Genomic DNA, 27,758 nt, shown 5'->3' on the forward strand with positions numbered 1-27,758 from the left:
GCAAAGAGAGGCGACGGCGGAGCGGAGCCGGGGAGCGGGTAGCGGCGCGTTGTGGGGCGGCGGAATGTGGGCGGGCGGGCGGCGGCGGGTGGGAGGACGGACGCCGAGAGGGCCCGTCCTGTTCTGTTTTGCCCGCTCCGTCCCATCCCGTCCCGTCCCGTTCCCTTCCGTCCCGTCCCGTCCCGTCCCCCCGCCGCGCGCAGCACGCGCCGGCTCCGACCTGCCGGCCGCTCCGCGCCCTCATTGGTCGCGCCCCTTCGAGGCTCCACCCCTTCAACCCTCGGCCGCGCCGCTATTGGCCGCCTCCCCGCGGCCGGCTCCGCCCCCAGCCGCCTGGCGTACACACCGGAGTCACGCGCTCCTCGGGCTGAGGCCGCGGCAGAGGCCGGCTGCGGAGGGCCGGGCTGACGGCCACGCCCCCCGGCCCGTTCGCGGGTGGCGATTGGCTGAGCGCGGCCGGGGAGGGGCGGGGCAGCGGCTTGAGGCGGCTCTCGGCTCGGCCCGGCCCCGCAGTCGCCGCCCGTCGGGTCCCGCGGGCAGCCGTGCCCGCCGCCTCGCCCGCCGCCACCGCGCCCGCCACCGCCGCCGCCGGGGGACCGGGGCACGCCGCAGGCGCCGAGCGGCGATGCGGGGCCGCGGCGGCGCCGAGCCCTGACTAAAGATGGCCGCGCTGCCCGGCGGGAACATGGCGGGGGGCGGCCGGGGGGCGCGGGTGGAGCTGCTGCTGCTGCTGCTCGCCGCCTGTCTCGGCCGCCGGCCCCCGGCCTCCGCCGCCGCCGCCGCGTCGCCCGCGGCCTCCGTCCCCTCGGCGGAGGAGACGGTGATCATCGGTCTGCGGCTGGAGGACACGGACGACGTCTCCTTCATGGAGGGGGGAGCGCTGCGGGTGAGCGAGCGGACGCGGGTGAAGCTGCGGGTCTACGGGCAGAACATCAACAACGAGACGTGGTCGCGCATCGCCTTCACGGAGCACGAGCGGCGGCGGGGCGGGCGGGCGGCGGCGGGGGCGGCGGGGCGCGGCGGCGGCGGAGGCGGCGGCGGTTCGGCGGGAGGCGGCGGTGGAGCCCCGCAGCGCTGCGGCATCCGCACGTCGGACATCATCATTCTGCCGCACATCGTGCTCAACCGCCGCACCTCCGGCATCATCGAGATCGAGATCAAGCCCCTGCGCAAGACGGAGAAGAGCAAGTCCTACTACCTGTGCACCTCCGTCTCCGCCGCCGCGCTGGGGCCCGGGGCCGCCGGGAGGATGGTAGACGCCGAGGGGCGGGACGGGCCGCCGCCGTGGGGCGAGACCACCTGGATCTACCACGACGGAGAGGACACTAAGATGATCGTGGGCGAGGAGAAGAAGTTCCTGCTGCCCTTCTGGCTGCAGGTGATCTTCATCTCGCTGCTGCTCTGCCTCTCGGGCATGTTCAGCGGCCTCAACCTGGGCCTGATGGCCCTGGACCCCATGGAGCTGCGCATCGTGCAGAACTGTGGCACCGACAAAGAGAAGAACTACGCCAAGCGCATCGAGCCTGTGCGCCGCCAGGGCAACTACCTGCTGTGCTCCCTCCTGCTGGGCAACGTCCTGGTCAACACCACGCTGACCATCCTGCTGGACGACATCGCTGGCTCTGGGCTGGTGGCCGTGGTGGTCTCCACCATCGGTATCGTCATCTTCGGCGAGATCGTGCCGCAGGCCATTTGCTCTCGGCACGGCCTGGCCGTGGGCGCCAACACCATCTTCCTCACCAAGTTTTTCATGATGATGACCTTCCCGGCCTCCTACCCGGTCAGCAAGCTGCTGGACTGCGTGCTGGGCCAGGAGATCGGTACGGTCTACAACCGTGAGAAGTTGCTGGAGATGCTGCGGGTCACCGACCCTTATAACGACCTGGTCAAGGAGGAGCTCAACATCATACAGGGAGCCCTGGAGCTGCGCACCAAGACAGTGGAGGATGTGATGACTCCGCTCCGAGACTGCTTCATGATTGCTGCTGAGGCTGTGCTGGACTTCAACACCATGTCTGAGATCATGGAGAGCGGCTACACCCGCATCCCCGTTTTTGAGGGTGACCGCTCCAACATCGTGGACTTGCTCTTCGTCAAGGACCTGGCTTTTGTGGACCCTGATGACTGCACTCTGCTCAAGACCATCACCCGCTTCTACAACCACCCGCTGCACTTTGTCTTCAACGACACCAAGCTTGACGCCATGCTGGAGGAGTTCAAGAAAGGTGGGCTCGATGCGGGGCAGGAGGTTGGGTGCTGCGGGGAGCTCAAAGGTGCGCGGGGGGTGGTGAGAGGTGACGCTTCTGGCATCAGCCTGCTTCCTGAGCCAGAAAGCTGATCTGGGGCTGGTAGATGGTATGTGCCCCCCGCCTCTTTTCCCCACTCCTGGGATGTGTGCGTGGGCACCGTGCCAGGCATGTTTTTGTTGTTTTTTTTTTTTTCCACTCATCTGCCCATTGTGGCGGGAACTGCTGACGTGAATCTGCAGCCATTGCTCGGCTGCATCTTTCTATGCTTTTTCAGCTGTCCAGGCAGGAGGAGCAGGTGGGCTGCTGGTGCAGGTCGCTCCTCTCCTTCCTGCTCAGCGTGCACACGTGCTGAGATAAACATGGCATTCCCACTCCATTCATAGGCTCGGCTGGCCGCCTTCAGCTCTGCGGTTGTGTTCCTGTTATGGTGATTGATGCTTTGATCTGGTGACTCAGGCAGTGTCAGGGCTTTGCAGTGTATTTGAGTGCACCTGTTTGTGTTGCATTTTGGGTCACGGGCTTTCTTACCTAGGCTGCCGCTTGCCCTGAGGACCACACTCAACTGGGTGAAGAAATGCCTTTCTGCATCTTTGATGTAGCATCTGTATTTGTAGCTTCATAACAGGGTCGAGTCTTTCCATTCTAATTGCAGTGAGTGTTGGCTTGACAGGTGTCTTAAGTGATCTGAAGTTTTGTATGAGAAAATAGAAAAACACCTTTTCTCCCTGGTTTGGAACCTGCACCTCTGCAAGCCAAAAAGCAATTCAGGCTGTAAAAGAAAAGCGCTTGAAAACAAATAGGGAGATTTGAAACAGATGGGATGTCTGCAGACTCCCATGCTGGATGATGGAAGGTGAGGTGAGCTCAGAGCATTGCACTGTTGAGCAGCTTGGTTCTGGGGAGATGATCCAAATAGCTGCATTGGCACAGCGAGGTTAATGGGAAATATCTGAATTTGCCTTGTATCACACTTAGGAGTTACCTGGAAAAGAGCTCTGTACATTTGGTAGATGGTCTTTCTAGTTAACAAATTTCAATGTCCACCTATGTTTCCAGGTGCTGTTGGGTCCGTGCACCGGGCTGTGACAGCATGGTGTTTGGTTTGTTCCTTCTTTCTAAACTCAAGGTGGGAGATTTCAGGGTTATGCCGTCGGTTTCCTCTTTTTTTTCTCACTTTCACAGATGGAAGGCAAATGTACTGCAGTTCTGTTTACCTCCTTCTGCCTCAGTGTAAGGTGGGGAAATGCTACTCTGCATCAGAGCTGTTGAGCGGGAGAGGTGGGAGAGCCTCGCCTGTGGTGTCAGTGCTGCAGGATCTGCAGCTGGGATCTGGGAACCTCAGTTATGTCACCTAACTGCTGGCTGGTGAAGTAGATTTTGCTGTGTGTGTGGTCATGGTGTTTGTTCCCCCTTGTTATTCTGACTCCACACAGCACAATGTTCTGAGGCTCACAGGTTCTGAGCCTGTAGCCAGACTTGGTGTGTCTGAAGAAATGAATGTTACACAGGACGCTTTATTCCCTGATTGAGGGAGGTGAAGTACTCCTGTGTGTTAGAGTCCTTTTATTTAATAGTTGGCAGAACCAAGTAAGCATTTCAGTCCTGGAGTTGTGGCAGAGCCAGATATGCCTCCTTTTAGGTTCTGAAATTTGTGCTTAAAACAGGCTTTGTAATTCCCCTGGGCTGCTGGGAGCTACAGACCAGAGGATGCTCTTACTGAGAGTCAGAGAACTTCCCTTGCTGCACCAGGACACTTCCCAGCAGCACAGGTTTAGGACAGCTTACCAATGCGTGTGCCCTCCTGCATTCTGTAGTGGTGGCTTAGTTCAGGGTACTTCAATCCTACCCAGCATTTACTCCCCAACAGCCATGCTGGTGGGTCTGCATCAACAAGCCCTGGGGTTAGGATGAGCTCTGTCTTAACTGGTTTCTCTTTAAACAAGCAGATACGGTGGAAATAAATGGCTTCCTTTGTCCTTTGAAATGAATGTAAATAACTGATAGCTTGCTTGATCTGGCATAGCGCAGTGTCTTTTGCAAGAGTTCTTCAAACTTTCTTCTTCAGAGCAACCTTGCCAAATTCCCGTGAGAATGTACAAATTAAGGGTGAGAATCAAATTGCACGTTGCTCTCTGGTACAGCGTTGGAAATAAATAAGCTTACAGTTCTTAATCACCCTTTTCCCACCACACTGACCTTCCACTGCCTTCTTCAAAGCCCTGGGTGCTGCCCAAGGGCCTTCACTGCTGTCAGTGCGGCGGGCAGCTCGTGGGATGGTGCTCCTGTCGCTGAAATGCTTCAGTCTGATCAAGGGAAGAGGCTTTTCTTAAAGAAGTTTGGAAATGAGCTGAGCGGGTGGGGTTATGAAGCGTACTTTTGGGGCAGGAACAAAATATTTTTAACCCAAACATAGGATGGAGGCTCACGAGGAGGAGGTGAAGAGCCAAGCACGGCAGGATAGATGTCCTTACACTGTTGTGGAGGATGGAGCTGCTAATTCTGTACTTGTCCTGGTGCTTGGGCAGGCTGGGGGGAGGGTTTGGTGGTGAGCCTGTTCTTCATGTTCTTTGCCCACAACTGCAAAATGAATATATGTTTTACTTCTACGCTGCCAGGCAAGAAACTTAATTTTGAGAGAGCCGCCGCACATTCCCATTCCCTTGCTGCTCTAATCTCTTGAAGTATGAATAAACATGACTTCTGAAGCAGTCTGCAGAAACACTTTTCTTCTAGAAAGCATTGTTTATTTTAAAATAAATAAAAAGCTGTTGAAAGTGGAGCAGTTTTCTATTCCTGTTGACAGACCTTGAACCCTTACCAGCACTGCCAAGTCCATCTGCCAGCAAGCTGTGCAGGCTGGGTGTACTGCTTGAATCCGACCCATTCAGCTCCAGTTTAATGCGAGGAAGTACAAGGTACCCTTCACCTTAGGCAAGGGCATGCAGTGAGCAAAGTCAGGCAGTTCAGAGATGCGTCTCGTCGGTCTGCCATCGTCTCCAGGATCAGTTAGCACCCAGCTCCTAAGGTGCGGCAAGGAGTGTCTGAACAATGGAGTCATTTTTGGAAAGAAGCTAAGGGCTATCTGCACTGGTCTCTTTCCCCTGCTGATTGGTGTCTGGGCTTTTTTTCCCTTTTGTCAGTTTTCCTAGGGCTCTGTTCAAATGTTCGTTGGCACTTGCTCGTAGTGTTTTTCACTGGCAGATCTCTGCGTGTGTGAGCCCAAATCCAAAGCGTTCTATTTCTAGCTCCCTGCATGCCACAGCTACAAGAATTCAGCTTGAAAAGCCCTGTGTTGTAATACTAATATTTTAAGATTGGCCCACTTTCTACGAGCCATTGTACAGCTGCTCTCCTGGTGGCCTGGACAGCTTCAACGTGCAGCAGTTTCTCAGCCGTGCTCCTCCTTATCTGTCCTTGCAGACCTGGGGACTTGCAGCCATGTGGTTTGATTTCATTTATCTGCCTCCACTATTAGGTTATAATAAAAGATCAGAGTTAATAACCTATTACAAAGAAGTGGTGACTGTGCAGCAGTTCTGAGCCCTTATTTTCTGAATCACATGGCAGCCTTGAGGAAATTCCTAGATTCCTTATTAAAATTATTACCAACTGGACCATAAAGGATTTTTCTTCCCTAAAACCTTGTCAGATTTACTTGATGATCTTTTCTTCATGCTCTGTTGATCTTGTATCATCTGTTTTTTTAATAGTGTGCATGTTTAGTGTGAACGTAGGACCTTGTCTGTTTCTTTTCCAGTTCCTATCCTGCTCGCAGGAAAGCTACAGGAACCAGAAGCATAAGACCCTTACTTTTAATGGGAACAGAGGGGAATGCCCAGACGTATTTACTCCTTTTTTGAGTACACAGGTGATCATTTTGGCAGCAGGTGAGACAGTGAGCGGTTGGTAGCCCACAGACCCAAAGCTCAGCATTGCTGCTGTTCTGATCTGAATTCTTTCTGCTGAAGATCACTTACCTTTCTGGTACTAGTCGAACCCACATTTTTAGGTGGCTGCTTTCCTGGTCCCTTTCAGGTTTTCTGGGTTTCCATCCTGATCAGTCCAGGCTTCCCATAAGTGTCTGCGGTTTACCATGACACATGAGTAACCTTCATGTCACAGATCTGAATTGTTTTTTGCCTCATCTAACAGGCTGTCTGTCCCTGAAGCTGTTTCTCTGTTTAGGGCTATGACTGCAGCGTTACTAGAAGAAGAGAGTACATAAATCCCTTCTGGAATTATCTAAGATATGTAAAACACCTTCTTGGAAAACAATGTTGTTTTTAAAGTTGCTTGGCTAATAAAAGGCATCTCCCCCGATCCTTCTGGGAAAATTCACGTAAAGGGAAGGGCGTTGAGGTCCAGCGTGGAGACTTCCTATGTGAAGAGGATAGGGGAGCGGTAGGTGGGATGGAACTTGCCCACCGAGATCCAGAAGATTTAACCTGATGCACCTGCAGATTTCTTCCTTGAACGGAAAATTGCATGTGGGGGTGGGGGCTGCCACGTGACAGAGGCTTCTTGGCTGCCTGACAACGTGGCACCCACAGGGTCAGAGCTGCCAGGAGCTCTGCTGCCCTTGCAGAACGCCGGGGATTTGTGCCCGCCGTGCTGACAAGGGCAGATGTGGGCTGCTGCAGGCGGCCCTCCTGCTGGCATGTGGAGAGGGAGGTGCCAAGGGGATGCGTCTGAGAACAGCTCCAGCTCCTCTTGGGGTCCCGGCTGCTACGCTTTGTTAGCGCCCAGGAGAAGAATTGCAGTAGAGGTTTGAATCTGACATTCGTGCTGGGAATGATTCTTGATTGCTTTCTAACTGATTGTTAAGATCTCTTGTTGTTCAGCTAAGACGAGATGATGCTGTTTTCTCCACAACATTTGCCAAGTTAGCAAACTCCTTTCTATTCTGAAGCTGATTCCGCAAGTGAACCAGGTTCCTTTCTGCTTTCTCTCTGTCTGTAAATGCTATCTGTCGCAGGCAGAGATGTGAACTTCAGTCCTGTCTGCATAGGCAGCATTTAATGGCCAATTTTGAAGTAGAATGGAGAGGAAGGGGAAAACATCAACTTCTGAGCAAACTCAGTAGTGCAGCAAGATGGTTGGGTAGTGCAACCATCTCTCACCACGCTGTGATTCAGGAACTTCTGAAACCAAATACGTTGTCTTTAATAAATTGCCTACAGGTTTGCTCCTTTCTGCGAGTGCATCTGATCAACGCGGAAGCTTTGTCAGCTTTTGTGTGTAGGTGAACAGTAACAGTGTGGTATCTTCCATCAGTTGCTTTGTAACATGAGTGGGAGAAGGAGATGGATGTAAAGGTTGCGTTGCTGATCGTGATCTCTGGAAAATGCTAAACTAGGAACGAAGCGCTATTGTGGTTTTGCTGTTCAGTCAAAGAATGGAAGATATCTGTACAACTATTATTTGACACTGTAGTATCATAGAATAGCTTGAGTTGGAATGGACCTTGAAGATCATCCAGTTCCAACCACCCTGCCATAGGCAAGTTTGCCTCCCACTAAATCAGGCTGTTCAGGGCTCGGTATGTAAGCATTATAATGCAGTTTTTAATTATGTGATTATTGTCTATTCTATATCTCTGGGTAGCCATGTGATGGAAGATGGGAACCTGAGGTACTCTTCTCAGCCTCTTCAGTGCTCTGTGCCAAAGCAAACATTTGGGACAAAATTGTCAGTTGTTTAACCTAATGTAGTAATATAATAGACTTTTTTTTTTTTCTTTTTTTAAATTTACTGTATAAAATCCATTCTGACACACAAATATTGAGTCATTCACAATTGCAGGAGTGGCAAAGCCATCCAAAGACAGTTTTCCTTTTGGCACACTGTAGTATTGCTCAAGCTGGTTTTAGAGGAAAGGAGGGAGCTGGCCAGCTCACATTTCATGGACGTTCAGTGCCCCAGTCCCCTCCCTTCTCTGTTGAAGGAATCAAACACTGTAGTGCCTGGGATTATGAGCAGGGTTTTTAGGTCATTTAGTTTGGAGCATCACTGACACTCAACTGGAGAGAGGAATAGTGTCAGATTTTGTCTTGCTCACATAAAGAGCAGACATAGAAAAGAGGAGTGAAGATCTGGAGAACTTGGAAGACCTGTTTGCAGGCACTTTGTAGTGTATACTCAATATGAAGAGTCGCAAGTCAGTTTTACAACTGCTTCAGCATCATAAAGTGGCCTAGAGTGAAGGGAGTGGCTGAGCAGTGTATTGAATGGGTCTGTATCTCATTCTGCATTACTTTTTCCATTAATATTTAAGAACAACTCTCATTTTTATTACCTTATGTGCCTCTGTAGAGCTGTGGTGCATTTGTCAGTCTGGGTAAACTAATTGCACTTCTAATACCAAGTCCTTTACAGTTTGATTCATGGAGCTTATAAAATGCAGACTCAACACAGACTCCTCTGAACCATTCCCTGGCACTCTACGTAACTGACAGGATCCTAAAATACAGCCTAGCAGTTACATATGGGAGTGCAACTACTTGGAGCTAATGAACTACAGCACATGCCAAAAAAAAAAACCAAAACAAAACACCTGATCGGCAAGTTGATCCAACCTCAGTGTCCTGTGAAGGTCACAGAGTCCTTTCAAGACCATCCAATGATGGATTTTTGTTTCACTTTCTCTGTGATTGCACTGATGAAGTGAGGTCTGTCAGTAAATTCTGATGGAATTCACCTCTTTCCTTTGGCCTAGGAATCAACATGGCCCAATACCTGCTGGCAGAAGAAGCTCTGCTGGGTCTGGATTAAAACATGATGTTACAAGATCAGAGCACATGGGTAGAGAGATCCCTTTCTTAGAGCAAAGCCCACAGTGCTTGGAGAAGAGCTCCATGCTACATGTAGCTGGTGCACAATGTCTGGGTCAGCTTGTCTTTCCGTCTTTCCATTCCTGGTCTCAGTAGCATAGAGGCTTTGATTCTTCCAAACTTGTCTCTAACTCTTCTTGTTTCTGTCTTCCATTACTCAAAAATACTCTCTTCTCTGTTTATGGTTCTGTCTGTACTAACTTTTCACTCTCAAGAGTCGTGAGTAGCGGCCCTTGGAGACCTTTGAGCCATTGTTTTTCTGTTTTATGTTAAAACTGCCTGACAGCATTGCAGATTTCTGGTAGACAGCCAGTTTTCACTGAACAGAAGAGTGATTTTCAGAATTTGCTATACTTCTGAGTTGTCTATGGGACATCGAAAGGGCTGTTTGTCTTTGGTAGTTGTATTGGTTTACTTCACAACCTTTAAATGCAAGAGATGGGTGACTGGGTCAGCAGGCATGTTGGAAATTAGGATTCTCACATGAGTGTTTGTGGGTTTTTTCATGATTTAAAGACATGAGTCAGTCTTGCTCTTTACCTACCAGAGATGATATCAGCTTGGGAGTTCTAGTAAACAAATTCTAGAAAAGCAACTTGTCTTATAATTGAGTTGTCTTCAGGTATCCAAAGCCCTAGACTGGACAGAAACCTCAGAGCTAAAAGCTTGTGTGAGTGGGACTTGTCTCTTTGCATCAAACAGTATTTCTTGTAAACAAAGTTAGGTACAGTAATTTCAGTGTTTAAATATGGAGCAACAGCCCTTCTCATCAAGGAATTGTAATTTGAAGGGTAGAGCAAGTGCGATGCCTGTCAATCTGGGAACTGCAACCTGGTGATTACCGGGGCCTCAAGAGTTATAACTTAATGTGATTCTGCCGCAGTTACTAATTAACCAAGCAAGGGCTTTGCTCCAGCCGACAGAGCTGGGGCCAGGAGATGAGCGCATACGTTTAGTACAAAAGATCTGTATAGTTTTGTTCTCTGAGATGCTTTCCGTTGGGAAACGGAACATTCCGCGGGGTGAGCCATGTCATTGAGACTGGCTTCTCACTCACTCACTTGAGGATCTCCCCTGCAAGAAGCCTGAATGAAGGTTGTTCTTTTATAGTGAGCTTTTATGGTGATATAATCTCTTAAACGATATGACAGAGTCATCCATGGCTGTTGACCTTTATGGAGTGGAGGTGAACGAGGCCTTTTTCCCTACTTGTCCATGGTGATCAGAGCAACAAAACGCTGATTCTGCTTCCGAGTTGGTCACTCTGCTACCAGCAAACAGTTTGAAGAAGGATCTTGCCATTTCTGGTTTCCTTCCAGCACTCCACCTCCTGCTTTGGGAGGACTGTCCCACCTGCCCTTTGCACTGTGGGGTTCAAAGTGCAGCCCTGCTGAGCAGGAGTCTGCAGGCCCCTTCTAGGCAGCAGTTATGTGAGGACAGGGGTGAGCGGGTGCCCACTTTTATTGCTTGTGAATTGCTTGTCAGCGATTTCTGGTTTCCTACAAAAAAAAAAAAAAAAAAAAAAAAAAAAAAGGAAGACAACTTTCTGCTGGTGTGAACTTGTTCTTGATAAAAATTTATATCTGGCACCAAGAGTAGGTGTGGTTGTGGGCTTTAGGCAAGCTGCAGGCTTAGTTCTTCCTATCTAGCCTGAGACATCTTTCCATTTGAAACAAGTACAGTTACAATTTCTGTACAATGTCTGCAAGTGCAGACAGGGGCCCTAATTTAGTACTACAGGGCACCTGGTAAGAGGTTTCAGTTAAATGCTGTCCTAGTGCGGTAGGGCTGAGCGGTCCGTTATCCAGTAACACTGACTTGAAACGCCAAGGGACAGCACTAAGCTGGTTTTGCTTCAGGATGGATAAATTAGCACGATGTGTTTTTGCTGTGCAAATTCATGTTTTTTGCCAGTGCATAAATGAGATATGTGTGTGGAAAATAAAAGCTGAAAGCAAAAGTTTTTAGTGTTGTGATGGAGTGAGGGTAGTAGGCCCACATTTGATGAAGACTTCTGGAGTAGGTCTTGCTGTCCAACAGGAGAGGAGAGAAGTAAGGGTAGGATAGTTCCCAGTATGGGCTGCTTTACCCTGCTCTATGGCTGTGACTTGGACATGCTGGTTCCCTGCCATCACCAGAATAACTTTTATCTTCTCCTCAATATTCTTATTTGCCTGCAGCCTTTTGGGGTGGTTAGATCACAGTTAAATTCAAGGACTTCACAATCCGCACTGGGAGTATTTTTCTTTTTTCTTCATAGCACGAGCATTTCTCCAACACAACGTGAACAGGATTTCTCTCAGAAAAATCAAAATCCCTTTGAAAATCATTGCTTGCAATGACAAGCCTGAAAACCTCCTTATATTGTATGTTTGCATGTGACCCTTGCAGAGATCATAACAATCTTCAAGTTTTGTTCCTTTTCCATATGATAAAACCAACCTCTCTGTCCTAACCAGGACCGAGAGCTCTGTCTGCTCAGCTCAAAAGGCCCGAGAAGACTTATGATCACTAATGTGGAACTGCTTTGCCAGTAGCTTACTGGTTTAATCCAGCTCATGTTGTACTGACTGAAGGCTCCCAAGAAAAGCCTGGACACCACAGAGCTGCACAGTTCACCCCACAGGCAGTCTTGGTGGGGGGTGAAGGCTTCCCAACATGGGAATCCCCTGAGGTTAGAGGTGGAGGCAGGCAGCTGAAGCAGTCAGAAAGAACTTAATTACCTACATAATGGGATGCAGTCTCCAAAAACTACAGCGATCTGTTACTTGATGCCCGTTGGAAGGTGGAACCTGTCAGTGCAGTAGTAGGGTGTGCAGCCAATATGCAAGCAAATACAGTAGCATTCTTTTTTCCGTCTTTTTCCAATGCCCCTGGGTTGAAAGGTGGGGCTGAAGGATTCCCCATGCTGCCTGATGCATCACAGATGGGAATCCCAATCTCTCCTGCTCTCCCTGGGGGCACACCTGCTGCATATAGGATGAGATGTCTACCAGGTGAGCTCTGATGTCAAGGGCTCTATTCTGTTGATGTTTTTCTTGCCTTCTAGAACAGCTATTTTGAATTTTCTAGTTTTTGCTGTAAACTTTCTCCTTTGTGTGTGAGAGGCAAACTGGGGAAGAGAGTGGGGAGGAGGGAAGATGCACATACATCTGAGTATTGAGGGCACTTTGTTTTCTGACTCCTGGCTTGAAAGGTGGATTTGAACATATTGCTTGCCTGCTGAATGTGGTCCAGTGGTAAGAGGCCTTAATATGTTTCTCCTTTGTAAATCATCAATCTCACATCTTCCAGTAAAGGAAAGAATTTGGGAGAACGGCTTCCAAGAGTAATAGCCATCTCAGCCCCATGCAATGTGCAGGCTCCAACTCAGAAGTTCCAAGGAAAATATTAAGAGAGGGGAAACTTGTCTAGCTGTATCTCTGACCATTTCCCAGTAACGCTACTGAGTTTAAAAGATAGATCAGTATTTATTTATTTTTTTTAATTTTAATTTTATTTTTTTCAAGTAGATATATAGCCATCCTGGAACCATTAACTATTTGGAATATCTTAATCCAAGACCAGGATGTTCATTTAACAAATGTGGTGACATTAATGGGTAATGGCTGAACTACTTTAGCAGATTGTGTTTGATTGATGCACAATGGAGCAGGTGATGAGGATGGTGGGAAAACGTCCACTTACAGAATAAGAGTTTGTGCTGGCTTTACCCGAGATAAGGAGCCATGCTCTCCGTTTTGCCAAGATTCAAGGTATTTGCCATGTTTTTTGCATTCACGTTACCCACTTTGATAGTGTATCAGAGAAGTGCAGGCAAGAACATGTTGTTTTTGAAGGAGAAGCATTTGGACAGCTCTGGGAAATCCAAAAGATCAAATTTTCATATACCCTGATATGCCTTCTTTTTTTGATTCAGTTACTTTGCTTTAGAATGAGAACTGTTTTCTTTTCTCTCCTCTTACACTGGCTTACACAAAACCATTTAGCAGGTACGTTTCTCCTTTTCTCCTGTAATTTTATGTATATAGTATGAGTTTGCTCTTCATGTAAGAGGTTTCTTATGTTACAATTGCAACTTTGTGTGGACTGACAGTCCCACTAATTAGTCATATTTTTGTTTCTCTTGCCCTGAGGTTATTATCTGTCAATGTCTTTATTTAGTGTCATCACTCTATGCAAACTGATGTGTAGTACTCTTGGCACACTTTGCTGGCAGAAGGTGAAGAAAGGAGAGACAGCGAGATAGTAGCTACAGGTGAGATGAGGCCATCCGCTAAAGGACTGGAGACAGAGTTAAGGTGAATGCCCCAGCAGTTAATGGTTTATTCTGTGTAGTTTATGGATACAAAAATTAGTGTTGTGAAGTTCATTGTTGAATGATTTCTAACCCCTTACCGACCCAGTAGTTTGTGATCTGTTTTTTTTTCTTACTGTGTCAGAGGCACCATTTATCCTTTTTCTCCCATGTGCCTTTTGTTTTCAGACAGCTTTAAAGTAACGTTCAGTTTATGATTGATTGCGCACTAAATGTTTTTCTGTTTTTGCTAGGCTGAAAACCTAGCAGGCAAGTCTTTAAGTGGCAGGACTGTTGTTATTGCTTAAATTTCCACTCTTGTGCGACATAGAATCATAAAATCGTTTGCGTTGGAAGGGTCCCTTAAAAGCCATCTTGTCCAACTCCCCTGTAACGAACAGGGACACCTGCAACTCCATCAGGTTGCTCAGAGCAAGAGAGATATACAAGTAGCTCTCCTTTCTGAGAGGTGACAAGATGTTGACCAAAGTGAAACAAAAAAACTTGGCTCCATCATGAGAGAGGAAGTCTCAAGCTTTTTTCTTGTGTTGGCTGGAAAGCTGGTTTTGCATCATGGACAGGTTTGTTTCTCTTGGGAATAACAGAATTGGTGCTTGTATTTGCTGTACTTTCAAGGGGGTCTTGAACCATCTGGGTGAGAGGTGCAGTGACATAGGTCCAGTCCTGGTTTCACTGCTGGTGAAACTTGATCTGAAAGGAGTGGCTGAATTGGGCTTTTCCCCTTATTTCTACATATGCTATTGTGACATGGGGAATAACAGTAAGTACAAGATATGCCCTCTTGATGGATCAGCCCTGCTCTGTGGTTGTGCAGGCTCACTCTCCTATATGGCATGCTCCTGCTTTCTCTGGGTGCGCTGGCAGACTGGATTCTGCCGCTTGAGTGATGGCATGGTGGGGCTGTGACCATGTTGTTCTGTCAAGCTCCATCCTGATTCTTTGCTGTTTTGTAACGTGGAAGGAAGGAACAGGAGGGGGAGCTGAGAATTTTGTTTGTTCCATTCAGAAAATGGATGTCACTGGAACACTGGTGAAGGCCTGATCTATTTCCTCTTCCTTCTCCAGTGGTTAGGCCTGGGAGAGAAGAGGTGGGCAGGGCCTCACTCCTCCTTCTTCCCTTGGATTGCTGAAATGAGGGACGAGTGATTTGTGTCTGCGAATTCAGAAATCTCAATGGAAAAGTCACAGTCAGCAGTAATAGAAGTAGCTTTCTGTTTTTAGAGAAAATGTACCTTTTCTTGATTTTGAATCCCTTTCTGTTGCAGCAGGGCGATGAAGGCTGTGATGGTGGGTGTAGGTTGGGCAGCCCCAGAAGGACGTGCAAGGACGAGATGGAGTGTTGCAACCTCAGAACTTTACAAGCTGCATGGGGTGGATGTGTCATTGCCTTTTCCCCTACTCATGCACATTTTTACCTGTGACATACCAAGCAAATGTCTTTCTGCCTCAGAGATGGTGAAGGGTTGTTAAACCTGTTTGACTTCGAGTCAGTCATTCTGGGGATTCTCCTTGTCCACTTGTGTGAGGGTCAGGAGCTACAAAAGCCCATTCTTCTTGTGCCTGAGGTCCTTTCTGCAGGACATGCTCTTTAGGCAAAAGCTTTTGTACTGATGGTTGAGTTGTAGTGAGTGCTTACAAGGACTGGTAGATTGTCCCTCCGGGGTTAGATAAGGAAGCTGTAGTGCTTATGGGGAAATCTGCAGCCCAGAGTAACAAGCCAGTGACTCCTCACTATAGGGGTGTGCTTGAGAATGGTGTTCAAAGATATTATTAGAGAAGAAATCGAACATTAAGCTAGGTTTGCAGTTTGTGATTTAAATCTACATACAAAGGTTGCTGCTGTTTGATGTACGCATTTGAAACAATAAAACTTAGCAATTCTTGAAGACAGTAGTCATGTGCTTATTTTCTCTGTGAGAGCAAACTGGTTTTAACATGCGTAACTGACTGTGTTAGTGTCCGTCTCAGTGCTATCATGTACACGCAGATGTGTCTTGATAGCAGTCATGTCTTGAGAGATGGCATGTTTTTAGCGGATGACAATAATACTGAACAAAGCCGTTAGCACTTATAGTGTGTTTATGGTTTTTTCTCTTTCAGATATTGCAACCTCCTACAAAATGGTTGAGACAAGGCTGAGTATGGGGGTGGATGGGAGGAATCCAGAAACTCTGAAATGGGGGGAAAGTGTTGTTATTCAGTGCGTGGAGGAAGGTTAAAACGTAGAATGCAGAAAATAAAAGCTATGATAGAAAAGTAGGGAAAAAATAGGAGTTAAAGCTACTGATTAGAATAATCGCTGAAGTATGACCCTTCTCTGCTGCTCTTGTCACAGCCAGCATGCTCCTGATTGCTGGTAGAGCTTCCATGTCCTCCTGGTGTGTCTCAGTGATCCATAGTCACTAAAACAGGTGCCACAGACATAGGCAAACGAACTTTCTTTCCTCTTACTGCTCTACTGAAGGATGTGACTCATTGCTGAAGTGATGGCTCATTTAGCAAAGCAGTTGAACTAAAAGTGTGGAACTTGTCAGGGTTTCCAGTGATAACTATTTCCTTTGGATATTTCTGGCGCTATGGAGACAGCAAGTAAGGTTTTGACTGTGGGCACTGGCCTGTTACAAATTGAACTGGAGATGTAAATGTAATTTATATGAGCCTCAACACAGGTAGCTGCTTGGTAGTAAAGTTCTGCTAGAAAACTACTAATTTGATCCCTTAATCTGTCAGCTCATTCTTTGCTCCTGTTTTCTGTTTGGGTGTTGTAGTTTTGGCATGTTTTTGACAGGGCACTGGGAAAACTAGCAAACGTTTTTCAAACAAAAGATAGTTTGTCTTTGTGGCTGGGAGGGCTGATTTGGACTTGCTCTGTATTTTTTTTTGTTTGGAAAACTGAAGTTCTTAGAAGTTAGATGGCCTTGGCTTTCTTTGTTCTCTTCTGTCTCAGACATCTGTATCAGCTCTCTCCCCGAGCTCTTTATCTTGCTTGGCTTTTCTGTGGATGCCTGGAGGCCTTGGCTCACATTCTCAAGAGTGTCCACTGGTTCAAGAAGCCATCACTGCTATCAAATTACCTTGACAGCTGTTGTCCCATTTCATATTTGCCATTCCCTCCCCCTGGCTCCCTTGTGATTTTTGGCAGAAACTGTGGCTATTGAGCAATAAAACTTGGATCTGTGAATCCTGTTGCTGGTGGGAAAATGAGATGAGAGCATACTAGTTAATGCCTTGCAACTTGACTTCTTGCTGATATATAATCAGTAGCATCTTTGTTTAAAAACAAAACCTACCACTAGCTACTCCGTTTGTGGTTCAAGTGGATGGTTCATTTACTGTTCATCTGGAGTTGTGTGGTAGGTGCCGGTCTCCTGTACAAGTGCACTCTGAATAACGATATATATGACCAGACAAGCTCTTGATCTGAAGCCCTTGACAAATTTCTGTGCCTACGGACTGCAAAAACAGCTATAATTCTCATGTTAATGAGTATTCCTGCAAAAGTAATCCATAAAGACACTGTTCACTTTTGTCCTTGTGTTTGTTTTGTTTCCTGGATTAGTCTACCTTAGGTTAGAGCTCATGTAGTGCCTTTTAATAGACATTAAAGGTGACCCAACAGTAAGTGATTGGTCTTGCTTGGATTCAAATTAACAAAATGAAGAGTTAGTGTATAGGGATTCGTCTTTTGAGTTTGTTTGGGGTTTTCATTACCTGTTTCTTTTTCTTCTCTGAAATCCTCTCCTTCTGAAGAGGATTTCCTCTGCATTTCCTCTGTCAGTTGTTTGAGAAGTTGGCTGATGCTTGGCACTCTCTAATATCTACTGATCATTTCTCTTGTCCCTGTTGGAACATGTCAGCAACTAAGTTTTTGTAAGATACTGGGAAAATTAGGGAGGAAGGAAGGAGCAGGTCTTAATTGGAAAGATGACTGACAGAAAACGATTAAGGCATGCAGAACACTCGGTTCCAAGGAGCGCGTATAGGAAAAGCAAATTAAAAAATTCTTTTGCTTTCAACATGCATGATTTACTAGCTGATAACATTAGTGTGAAATGTAAAGCTTGTAAAAGTCTGGATCAGACCAGCCTTAATGCATGTCTTACAGCTCCTAAGTACTGTGCTGAAGGGGAAAGACCAGGCTCCTTCTGCAGTGTGTGCTAGGGCTGCTTGGTGTGTGTCGGTGGGCAGGGTGTTCTGAGCAGCTGGTGTGTGATGCTGTTTAGGGAGTGGAATCACAGCTCTGGGCTGTGGCTGTAAATCTGGGGGCTGGTGCACCACCCTGGTAGGAGCCAGTGGGTTGTGGCATGCCATGGGGAATCAGGTGCTGTGGGCCCTCCTAGGCTGTGCCAGGGGGCACCAGGGTGCAGTGCGGCCAGCCGAGATGTCAGGGAAATGTGAAAAACGTGGGACTGAAGATGGTGTTCTCTGACTTGGGAAAGTCACTGTGTCAACATCACCCCAGAAAAGAAATGAAAGGGAGTACAATAGAGAACGGATTGCATCTATGTGAAGAATGCATGATATGCCCCTCTGCTATCTGTCGTGTTTGGGCTGCAAGGTGAGATGCTCGGTTTTCTTTTGCCATATAGGGAAGTAACTGTCTTTTCTTCTCCCTGCCCCCTGAAGGAAAACAAAAATCTTGATTTGGTGTACAAATTGATTGAAGAGATAAAAAAAAAAAAAAAAAAAAAGTGGTAAATTATCCTTCCTGCCCAACATCCCTTGATATTCTAGCCCTCAGTGCAAGTTTAAATAAGGTGCTCCTTGGGCTGGTCACTTAATGGAGATCACAGAAAGCGCTAGAAACACTGGAGTGTCCTGCAATCCTGGCAAGTCTTGCGTTACGCAGCTACGGTTATTGTAGCAGTAGGAGACTTGTTAGTTTTCCAACTGCAGTTCCCAGTGAACGTGTCTGCTCTGCGGTGTGGACTCCTGCATGCTCGATGTTAAAATAGTTCTATAGCTTTCAGGCATCTTGCATTTCAACTATGGGTGGAGAAACAAGCGTTGGCCTTTAAGGCAGGGGTTTCAAAGCTTTTTGATATCAAAGGCCATGTTGACAACTTGGCAAGCGCTTGTGGGCCCATGTGTGTTAGATCTTTAGGATATGAGCTGACTTGCTGCAGGCGTTGGAAAGGATGTTTTGCATTGTTTAAGTGTATTGTCAGGTGTGCTAAGCCCTGGCTTTGCAGCATTGCTGCTGAAGTGTCTCCTGCTCTCGTGCTAGCTTTGCTTGCTTTGCTGTCAGTCAGAGAGGGGCTAACCTGGTCTCCTCCAGCTCTTGTCTTGCTCTCCTCTACTCAAACCTGTTGTTGTGGAGAATCCCAGCTCTTGCAGCAACTATGGAGTCAAATGTTTTGAAGGCTGGTTGTGGGGTGAAAGGAAGAGGCTCAACCTCACCCCGGTGTGGGAAAGCAGAAGGGATTCTGCAAACCCAGGAGAGCTGCCGGTTCTGGCAGGGCAGAGCTTGTCTATCCTGGTCAAGGTCTTAGAGGTCTCACCAGGTTACTCGCTTGTTGACTGTTTGAAATACCAGCATGTAGCTTCCGCTCTGCTCTTGCACTTTCCAACCTTACTGAACAGCCGTTCTGCTTTCTCATGCTGAGTGCAATAACTTTGTTATTTTGCTGTGCTATTCGAGCACCTTTGGGATGATGGAGGGACGTCTTACCAGTACATAAAGAACTGTGCCGTACCTTTGTAAGGAGGTTTGTTTTCATCTTGTGAGGCAAGTACAAAGGTCAGTGCAACAGAGTATAGAAGGATAAATGCAATGTGCTTAGATACACAAAAGGCTTTTAAGATCAGCTCTGCTGGCATGGGGTGCACCAGGATAACTGGGTGCTTGCCTGGCTCATGGATATAGGTTACAGCTTGCTGGAAGGAGAAAAGCAAGCTTAGGTGCATCTGTCTTGAAATGCAGTCAGGTTTTGGATTCAGGGTGGAGGCTTGTTTTCTGAGCTGCATTGCTTTGTGTAGAAGACTAAACACCAAATCTGTAGCAGTTTGAAGTGGGAGCAAGTTCTCCTAATGCCCGGTCATGTGCTTTCACCACAAAGACCCCGTTTCTTCTTTTACTTAACTGAAGAATTCCATTAGATCAAAAGCTAGTTAAGGAAAATAGAGCCCCATGTGGTCCTGTGTGGTTACTTAGGCAAGTGCTATTTTTAGGTATCCCAATTGAGTAAGCCCTGGCTCTCGCTGCTGTTAAAATCCATGGAAGCAAAATTAAAAGTTGTATGTTCCTCTTGGCCGCATGCGGGCCACTTGGCTCTGCCACTTTTTGTTCTCCCCCAGCTCATTCCTTGCCTTGCGGGGATTTGTGCCTTTCCAAGGGAGAGTTAATCAGTTCCTTGGGTGTGGGAGATTTGGAATAAGGCAGGTAGGAAGTAATGAGTTGTTCCGTTCTGCACCTCTGAGGATTGTTATCAGAGATGTTAACGAGCTGTTGCCCTCTAGCCGTAGGGTTCTGCCTAACGCTGTTTCTCCCGTCTTTAGCTTTGTGGCCCAGTTCTGTCCATGTGTGGAAGATGCTCCTTGCCTGCTTTCTCTGCCTACTGAGAGCAGAGAGCAGAGAGCCGAGGTGTGCAAAATGAGACTTATCTACAGCTTTTTCTCCTCCGTGCTGCTGGGTGAAACTTCTTGCTTACAGAATTTTCTCTTTAGTCCTTCTTGTAGGAACTTTTTTTTGGGGGGGGGGCTGAGGGAAGGTGATAATAGAAGGACTTACTCTATCCCAAGAGGAACGATGAACAGATTTTTCTCCCAAAGTCTCATCCCTGCTTACAGCATGTAGAATAGGTATTTCATTGGTTGTTGTAATGTGTATTTTTCTCTCAATCAGAGCAGAAAAGCAGGAGAGGGATGAGATGGAAAGCATGACAGGAGAAACAGCGAGAGGCTAAAGGATGGAAAAGCTTTGGGAGCGTGGCTTCAGGGAAGGTCTGCTGAATGTTCCTGAGCAGGCTGAAAGGTCTGAGAAGTGGGTAATTCGTTCTGTTTCATACTGTTGGAAAGAAAATCACTCTGCCACAGTTCTAAGAGTAAGTCTGTTGTAAATACTTAGTTTGGAAGTGAGGGCAAACAGTGTTTGGAGTCTGGAGAGCCTCTATTGGCTCATTACTTTCTTCAGACTGTGTGACCTCTGCTTAGAGAACCCAGGATCTAAACAAAATTAAAGCAAAACCCTTCTGAGATCTTGTGTCAGGGCTAACGCTGGTATGCCTGGGCTGTGTGGAGAAAATATTGTAATATTCTGTGAAAAATTTGAATTCCTTTAATGCAGAGCAAGTAATTGGTTGCCATTTAAGCCTGGCTGATATTAGCTACTTGCTAATGTTTAATGTCAGACTTAAGTGATGGGAAGCTGGTCAGGGATGGTCTTTGGTGACTGGTGTAAGTGAAGTTAGATGATTAGTTTTCTTAATGTTTCTTAAGATTTCTCTATTAAGAGATCTAACATGAGCCTGACCATGAAAAGAACGGCCTTACTAGTAAGAATTGCATGTTCCATTGGAGTTTGTCAGTCCAAGAGATGTGTATAGAAGGTGCGGGTTACTTGAACTGAAGCAATGCCTCAAGCAAGAGTAGCAAAGCATTAACCTCAAGATAGCCATGTTTTTCCATCCGTATCCACTGGCATCCTTGCCTGTGCTTAGAATATGGCGCACACAACACTACCATACCATGTCCTCAGTAGTATGAATGTGATTGTGTTGGTGTACAAGCTCAGGGGTATGTAATGGATGATAACTGTCTGTTGGCTTAATGATTCTTCACCCATGTGTTCTCTTTTCCTCACCTGTGGCTGGTACAGCTCCAGTGGTTAATATATTCTGTAGAGCAAGAAGGACTTCATGTGAAATCTTCTTACATAGAGTAGTTGGACTTGTGGCCCTCACCCTTCCATGCTGGAAATCTGCAGCCCATTTCAGGAGATTGACTTCCTACCATTTCTTTTCACATGTGTGCTGTGCATTTGGTGTGTTTTTTGGAGCACTTCACAGAATCACACAGAATGTCAGGAATTGGAAGGGACCTCAAAAGATCAGATCAATCTGAAGCAGGAACACCTAGATTAGGTCACAAAGGAATGCATCCAGATGGATTTTGGATGTCTCCAGAGAAGGAGACCCCATAACCTCTCTAGGCAGCCTGTTCCAGTATTGTCACCCTTACTGTAAAGAAGATTTTTCTCATATTTATGTGGAAATTCCTATGTTCCAGCTTGTACCCATTGCCCCTTGTCCTATCATTGGATGTCACTGGGTAGAGCCTGGCTTCATCCTCCTGACACCCTTTACATATTTATAAACATTAATGAGGTCACTTAGCTATATAAAAATGTTCTACCTAAACTCAGCTTTCTGCAGAATATTCAAGAGAGGAGAGAGTATGTGGCTATAGCTTTTCAGGGTTAGCATCTTCAATCTTGATTTAGAAGCTTTACTACTTCCCATTAATGGAACAGAAGCTTAAGGAAATAATCTCAAATAATTTGAAAAATGTGGAATAGATAACTTGGCTGCCTGTCACACGGACTAGGGACTAGAAACAGCATCAGTATTGAGCTGCTGTAAAGATTAACTGTACAAAACTGCATGACTGAGAGTCAGGAACTTTGGTCATGTAATGTTAATCACAGTCCTTGCTGTGAAAGAAATTGAGGTGATGTCATGTTTCTGCAGAGTCTCCTTGCTGCAGCTGAACTGAAGAACCGGCCACTGTCAAGGCACAGAGTGGAATTAGGGGGATGCAGCATCCCATGCTGACAGTCAGTGAACTGCATGGCAAGGTCAAATAAACTGAATAAATATGACATTTCTTGTGTGTGTACTTATAATTGGAGGAGAAAATGTGCACTGTGATGCTGTTTAGTCTGTCAGTGTTCTGTAATGGTACCTTTTTTGCCAAATCTCACACTTTCTGGGTGGCACAGCAATGTGTGAGTGTTAGCTAGCATGCCAGTCAGCTTTTTTCTCTTCTCTTAAAGTTGTTGTTTCACTAATGGTATTTTCCTATGATTTTTATTATTCTTTGACATCCCCAAACCATATATATTGCTTTAGTGTTGGGTGCACGTTTCACTTTAACTCATTGCTGGGCTACAGGGTGGCCTATGCATCCTCTGTTGTGTGCCATCACTTTGAAAAGATGCAGAATTTAGGGCAGAGATGGTCAGGTCCTGCAGTGTTGTCTCTAAATGGCAAATACTGTGGCTGTTCATACCTTGCTGAGTTCTGATCTTTCTTTTCTAAGGGAGGAGAGAGACTGTGATGCTTTGGAGAGCTGCAGGGGAGGTGAGTAGGAGAAGGGCACTGTAAGAAGCCGGCAAAAAGCAGCTCAGCAGCATGGCTTCAGCTCTTGCACCAACTGAGAAAAGCACCTGCAGTTCTTACTCCCCAGCAGATGACACAGCAGCGAATATTAAGCAGGGAGGGCTGACTGTGTTGAGAACTACAACATCAAAAAAGATGGCCCTGTTTTGCTTCCACTCCTCGCCGAGCTGCACGGATGGAGCTGCTGACTCACTGCGGGAAGAGCAGAAGGAAAAGTGTGTCACCTCAGCCCTAGAGAGCTGCAGGAAATGAGGTGCGGCAATATATTAAAATTACATCAAAAGCTTTGGGAGATTTTAATGAGATCAGCCCCATATTTATTTCCATAGTTTGGAGCAGAAATAACTGAATAATGTCATGGAAATATTCTAGAATGAGGAGATGTAACAGCCATGCTGCTGTTAACTCCGGACTGGCTGGTTGCAGTTAAGGAATTGAGGGCTTATGGATGCAGGGCTTATAGAGAGCACAGACCTGGTGAAGTTCCTGTAAAAGCTAAAATGGCAGAGCACTCCTTGCCCCAGCCTGCCCCTCCATTAGCAGCATGACCAAGTCAGTGCTGTTTGAGCTGTGTTCTCCGTATACTTACTACTCTCTGTTAGCCTGTTCATGCCATTAAAAGGGGCTGGGGCTCTTCATGAGGGCATTTGGGCTCACACACATTGCCCTCTGACAGGCTCAGCTTGGCTCATGGTGGTAGGGCCCTGCTACTTGCCATGGCAGTCCTCAGCCTGGCTTTTACTTTGCAGACAAGTGGGTGCATCAGCGTGTAGGACTGCAGTCATTTCAGGGCCTTACTTTCTTAAGAGTGCCCCAAATTTCTGGGGAATCAGTGGTCTACAGCCTGTGGAGGCCATTGCATACAGTTCAGCAGCAGAAAGGCATCATGTTCTGAAGCTTAAGCCCAGTTCCTGTGGCCTTAGGGACCTGCATGGGTGGTAGCTATGTCCCAGAAGGGCAGGGAAGACATGGACTGAATCAACAATGAGCGTATTTGGCAAAATGTTTGCATCTCCAGAAGTCATCTTCAGGTGATACTATCTGGTGAAGATGTCAGGCTGGAAAGGTGTAGTCTATTCCCAGTGTTCCTTCGGAGAATAGGATTGTCTTTACATTGTCCTCTTAATGTCTAACAGTGTCTGCACTTCATGGTTGACCTTGAAACATCCGTTTAATCTGCCTTTGATAAGAGAAGAGATGCATTTTTGATTTCCAAAATGCTTTTATTACCCTTTCCATTGTCCTTTTGTGGCTTAAATTAAACATTTAAACATATCTCTACCAAAGACTGACTCTCTGGATTTTAAAATAGAGCGTGAGGGTCATCTTCATCCTGAAAATGCAGCATTATACTTTGATAGAGAGAAGATAATAGAACACGACTGCCTGAGATGAGCAGTTGCTTCATCATGCATGACAGAGCAAATCAATTTTCCTCCCATCGCTTTTCCTCTTGGGATTTAACACGCCAAAATAGTCACTGCCCTGTACTGTGAAGGTTCAGGATGAGACAAGTCGTGCACTGAGGTTAGTTGTTTTTTTTTGTTGTTGTTTTTTTTTTCTCCTTTTCCCACTAATGGCTTAAATAAGTTTGCCTTTGGAAGCCCTAGCACGGGAATTCAGAAGTCCTAAAAATAAGTTGCGATCTCACTGCTTTGCTAAAATATTTCTAGTTGCTTTTTACTCCTTTTAGAATTCTGAAGGCAAATCAGAAATGCAGCTGCCTTAAGGTTGAAGGTGCTTGTGGTGAAGATTTGGCTGTGCTATGAATCTTCTGTTTATTGAGAATCTCTTTAGGAGAAGTGCTTTTTTTCCCTCTTAACACAAGTGTTTTCTCTTGTTTTCTAACACTGAAAGTACAGCATTTTACTGTTAGATGAATTATTAAAACTGTTGTGCGAAACTGGCAAACATACCATCCCTCAAGGAGAGGGAAATGAGGTAGAGATCATTTTAATGTATCAGATGTAGAGTTGTAGAAGGAGTAAAGCAATCTAAGAAGTCTCAGCGTGAATGTTAAACAAATATAATGGAAGTTATATGGAATTTTAAACAGCGTTGAAGTAAGTGGTGCACATTTAGGAAACCGAGAAACATTGCTGGGTTGTATTGAGGATATGTATGATGATGGAGACCAGAGTTTCAGTGAAATGAATTTGCTTGGTAGTCTCTAGTAGCCTAACATACCACCTTGTTTTCAGGAAAAGCTCTGCTACTGCCGTTTAAAAAGGATAAAATAAGAAACGTTCCTTGTTACCAACATTTTTCTTTGCTTGTAGTGTGCAGCAGATCAGCTGCAGCACAAAATTACTGAAACGTTCTGAAATTCACAAGGAAAAGACCAGTAGGGGCCATTATTGCATAAAACTTTGGGTTACAAGAAGGTGGGAGCTGACAGCAGACAGCTGGAGTTTCTGTCTTGAAAGCTGCTCATAAAACTCCTAATTAGCATTAACTTCTGTATCTTGACTCAATGTACGTTTCTGTACATTCTGTAAGGTCTCCCACTAGCAGTCTGCAAGCACAGAGCAGACTCATGGTGAGGCTGTGTTTAACCTGTCTCCATTTCTCATTGGCCAGCTCAGGAGGTTGTTGTTCTCTGGTTTGAGTGCCCTATAAAATACTTGAACATTTTTTGAAGAATGAAGTCTTCTCAGCATGCAGAGATAGAAGGAACTGCAGAATAATGTCTTTTGAAAGAGTACATCTGTGTGACTTTGAATCTGTAGATTTAAAGGTATCTTTTCTGGACAGACATTTTGAGCAGAACTTCTGTGACCTTCAAAATACTTCCTGGAGCAAGCTGCCTTGTTTTGAAATTGATAGTAGTAGCACAGCACTGTTGGGTAGCAGGGCTTACTTTCTCTGGCTGACATCTCAGGGACAGTCTATACATTTTATAGAGCACTTGGGGTGAGGGTGCAGCCATCACCTGGCTTTCTTGGTACGTGACTTTCTTCAGGAGCAAATGAACACATGCCTACAGAGGTAGAGAGACTGACATCTATTTAGTGATCCCTTTGCAGCCAAAAGAGCAATAGCTAGCAGTACAGCAAAGGCTAAGGTCTGCTACCTCCTCTGAATTGAAAACAGACATCAGTGAAGTGACTTTGCTCAAGATAAAGCCTGATTAAAAGAGCTCCTGCTTTCCCAATTTATTACCAAATGTCTGTTTTGAGGCATCTGGAAGCCTGTGCAATTACTGCAATGGGATGTGGGCTCATTAGTCCATGTGCACAGTGTGTGCATTGAGTATATGAGGCTGGTGGTATTCTGGGCAGCTTCGGTGGGGCTTGGTCCTTCTTGTTCTGGCGGAAAGAGATCCTAGTACAACTCCTGGCATCTCGTCTGTTTGGTTAATTTGTCAAAGGAATTTTATTACGTTATCTTCACCAGAGGCAGACCAATGCAGCATGAAGATAAAAGCTGCTCTCCATCTGTTTTATCTGTAGTCATTAATTAAAAACTGATGAAAGAAGCAAACTATGTTTCAAAGCTGATTCCTCGCAATTTGGGCAGCCTGCATACTGAAGCATTGGTACTTCATAGTCAGGTAGAGCACTGAGCTGAAACTACAATACCTGGGTTTATTCACATGCTGACGGAGGCTTTATACAAATTATTTAGGTGGGAATAACACTCTCACTTGTTCTCTAACCGTATTTGGCGATGTGTTCAGTATTTTCCATCCCTTCTGCTGAGAAGGATTTAGGGGTCCTAATAGATGAAAAACTGAACGTGGCAAGCAGTGTGCGCTTGCAGTCTGGAAGGCCAACAGTATCCTGGGCTGCATCAGAAGAGGTGTGGCAGCAGGGCGAGGGAGGGGACTGTCCCTCTCTGCTCTGCTCTCATGAGGTCCCATCTGGGGTACTGTGTGCAGACCTGGGGCCCCCAACACAGGAAAGACGGGGAGCTGTTGGAGTGGGTCCAAAGGAGGGCCACAAAGATACTCAGAGGGCTGGAGCACTTCTCCTATGAAGACAGGCTGAAGGAACTGGGCTTGTTCAGTTTGGAGAAGAGGAGCCTCCAAAGCATCGGAAGCAAATACCCATCCATTTTGCCATAGCATGTGGCCTGCATAGCAGTCAGCAGGTCTGAGCTCTTGGTACAGCCTAGCACAACGCCTGCTTTGGCAGGGCTCTGTGACCCCCACCGCCTGGTGATTCATGGATTATCAAATTGGAGAAGTGTTTTAGTGTGCTCATGTCTCTTCTGGGAGATCTGGGTGTCCAGTTGTTCAAGTCTCTACTTGGCTGCCTGGGATTGCCAAAGGAGCTTGTTATGACTTACCAGACCACAAATGTTCCAGTTCTGAGAAGGTCAGTGAAAAATACATGAGGAAGGCTAATGTATGCTACTTTTCTAAGTAGTTTAACTGTCTGAAAATGGTGTTGCAGATTGCAACGCCAGATCAAACATGACATTTAATGTGGGAGATCTAATTCACTGTCTCTCACAATTCTACCAAACTTTGTTTAAGTCAGGCAGTGGGCAGGTCCTACTAGAGGAGCTTGAGTCAAATTAGGGTTTTCAAGATGTCTGAAAGTATCTCTGCTTATGCTTCCTCTATTTGAAGATATTAAAAGATTCTATGAATAATATTCTTATCTCTCTCTATTCTTTCTTCCCTGTCAGTATCTGAGAACAGACAAGGAGGAAATACAGTAAGTCACCAACACACACATTGGGTGTTCTCTGCTGTGACTCTTAGTGCAGTGATGTAGTCTGCAGGGACCATACATTACAGAACCGCTTGCTAAACAGAAATCCAGCTCATTTGTTATCCTTCAAATTATTTTTATGAAGGTGCTTTGCTGGGTAAGCACAACATTTTTCAGAATAGGCACATATCCAGTAAGTATCATAAGGCACAAAGCAAAGGATGCTGTGCTGTGGCACAGTCCTGGACGCCAAGGATGTCCTTCAGGTGGATGCACTACGGCTCTTGAGCCTGCAGATTCAGCAGCTGCTGTGAGTTCAGATAGTACCATGACACAGCAGGAAAAACAAAAGCCAAACAAGC

The 27,758-nt window shown here is 46.3% G+C and overlaps 1 protein-coding gene across 4 annotated transcripts in view; it reads left to right on the plus strand.

The window, feature by feature from the left end:
- The first annotated feature begins 441 nt into the window (after positions 1-441).
- The window catches only part of CNNM2 (cyclin and CBS domain divalent metal cation transport mediator 2), a 106,897-nt gene continuing 79,580 nt past the window's right edge, over positions 442-27,758 (plus strand). For 2 of the 4 annotated variants that reach the window (XM_010714647.4, XM_085229169.1), the window contains exon 1: positions 444-2,225. In XM_010714647.4, coding sequence (XP_010712949.3) covers positions 662-2,225 — 1,564 coding nt within the window. In that variant the 5' untranslated portion in view covers positions 444-661. Of the gene's footprint in view, positions 2,226-27,758 lie in introns of all 4 variants that reach the window. The other 2 variants (XM_085229172.1, XM_085229170.1) reach the window with 2 other exon arrangements.

Source organism: Meleagris gallopavo, chromosome 8 (genome assembly GCF_905368555.1).
Source record: "Meleagris gallopavo chromosome 8, MGAL_WU_HG_1.1, whole genome shotgun sequence".
NCBI classification, from domain to species: domain Eukaryota; kingdom Metazoa; phylum Chordata; class Aves; order Galliformes; family Phasianidae; genus Meleagris; species Meleagris gallopavo.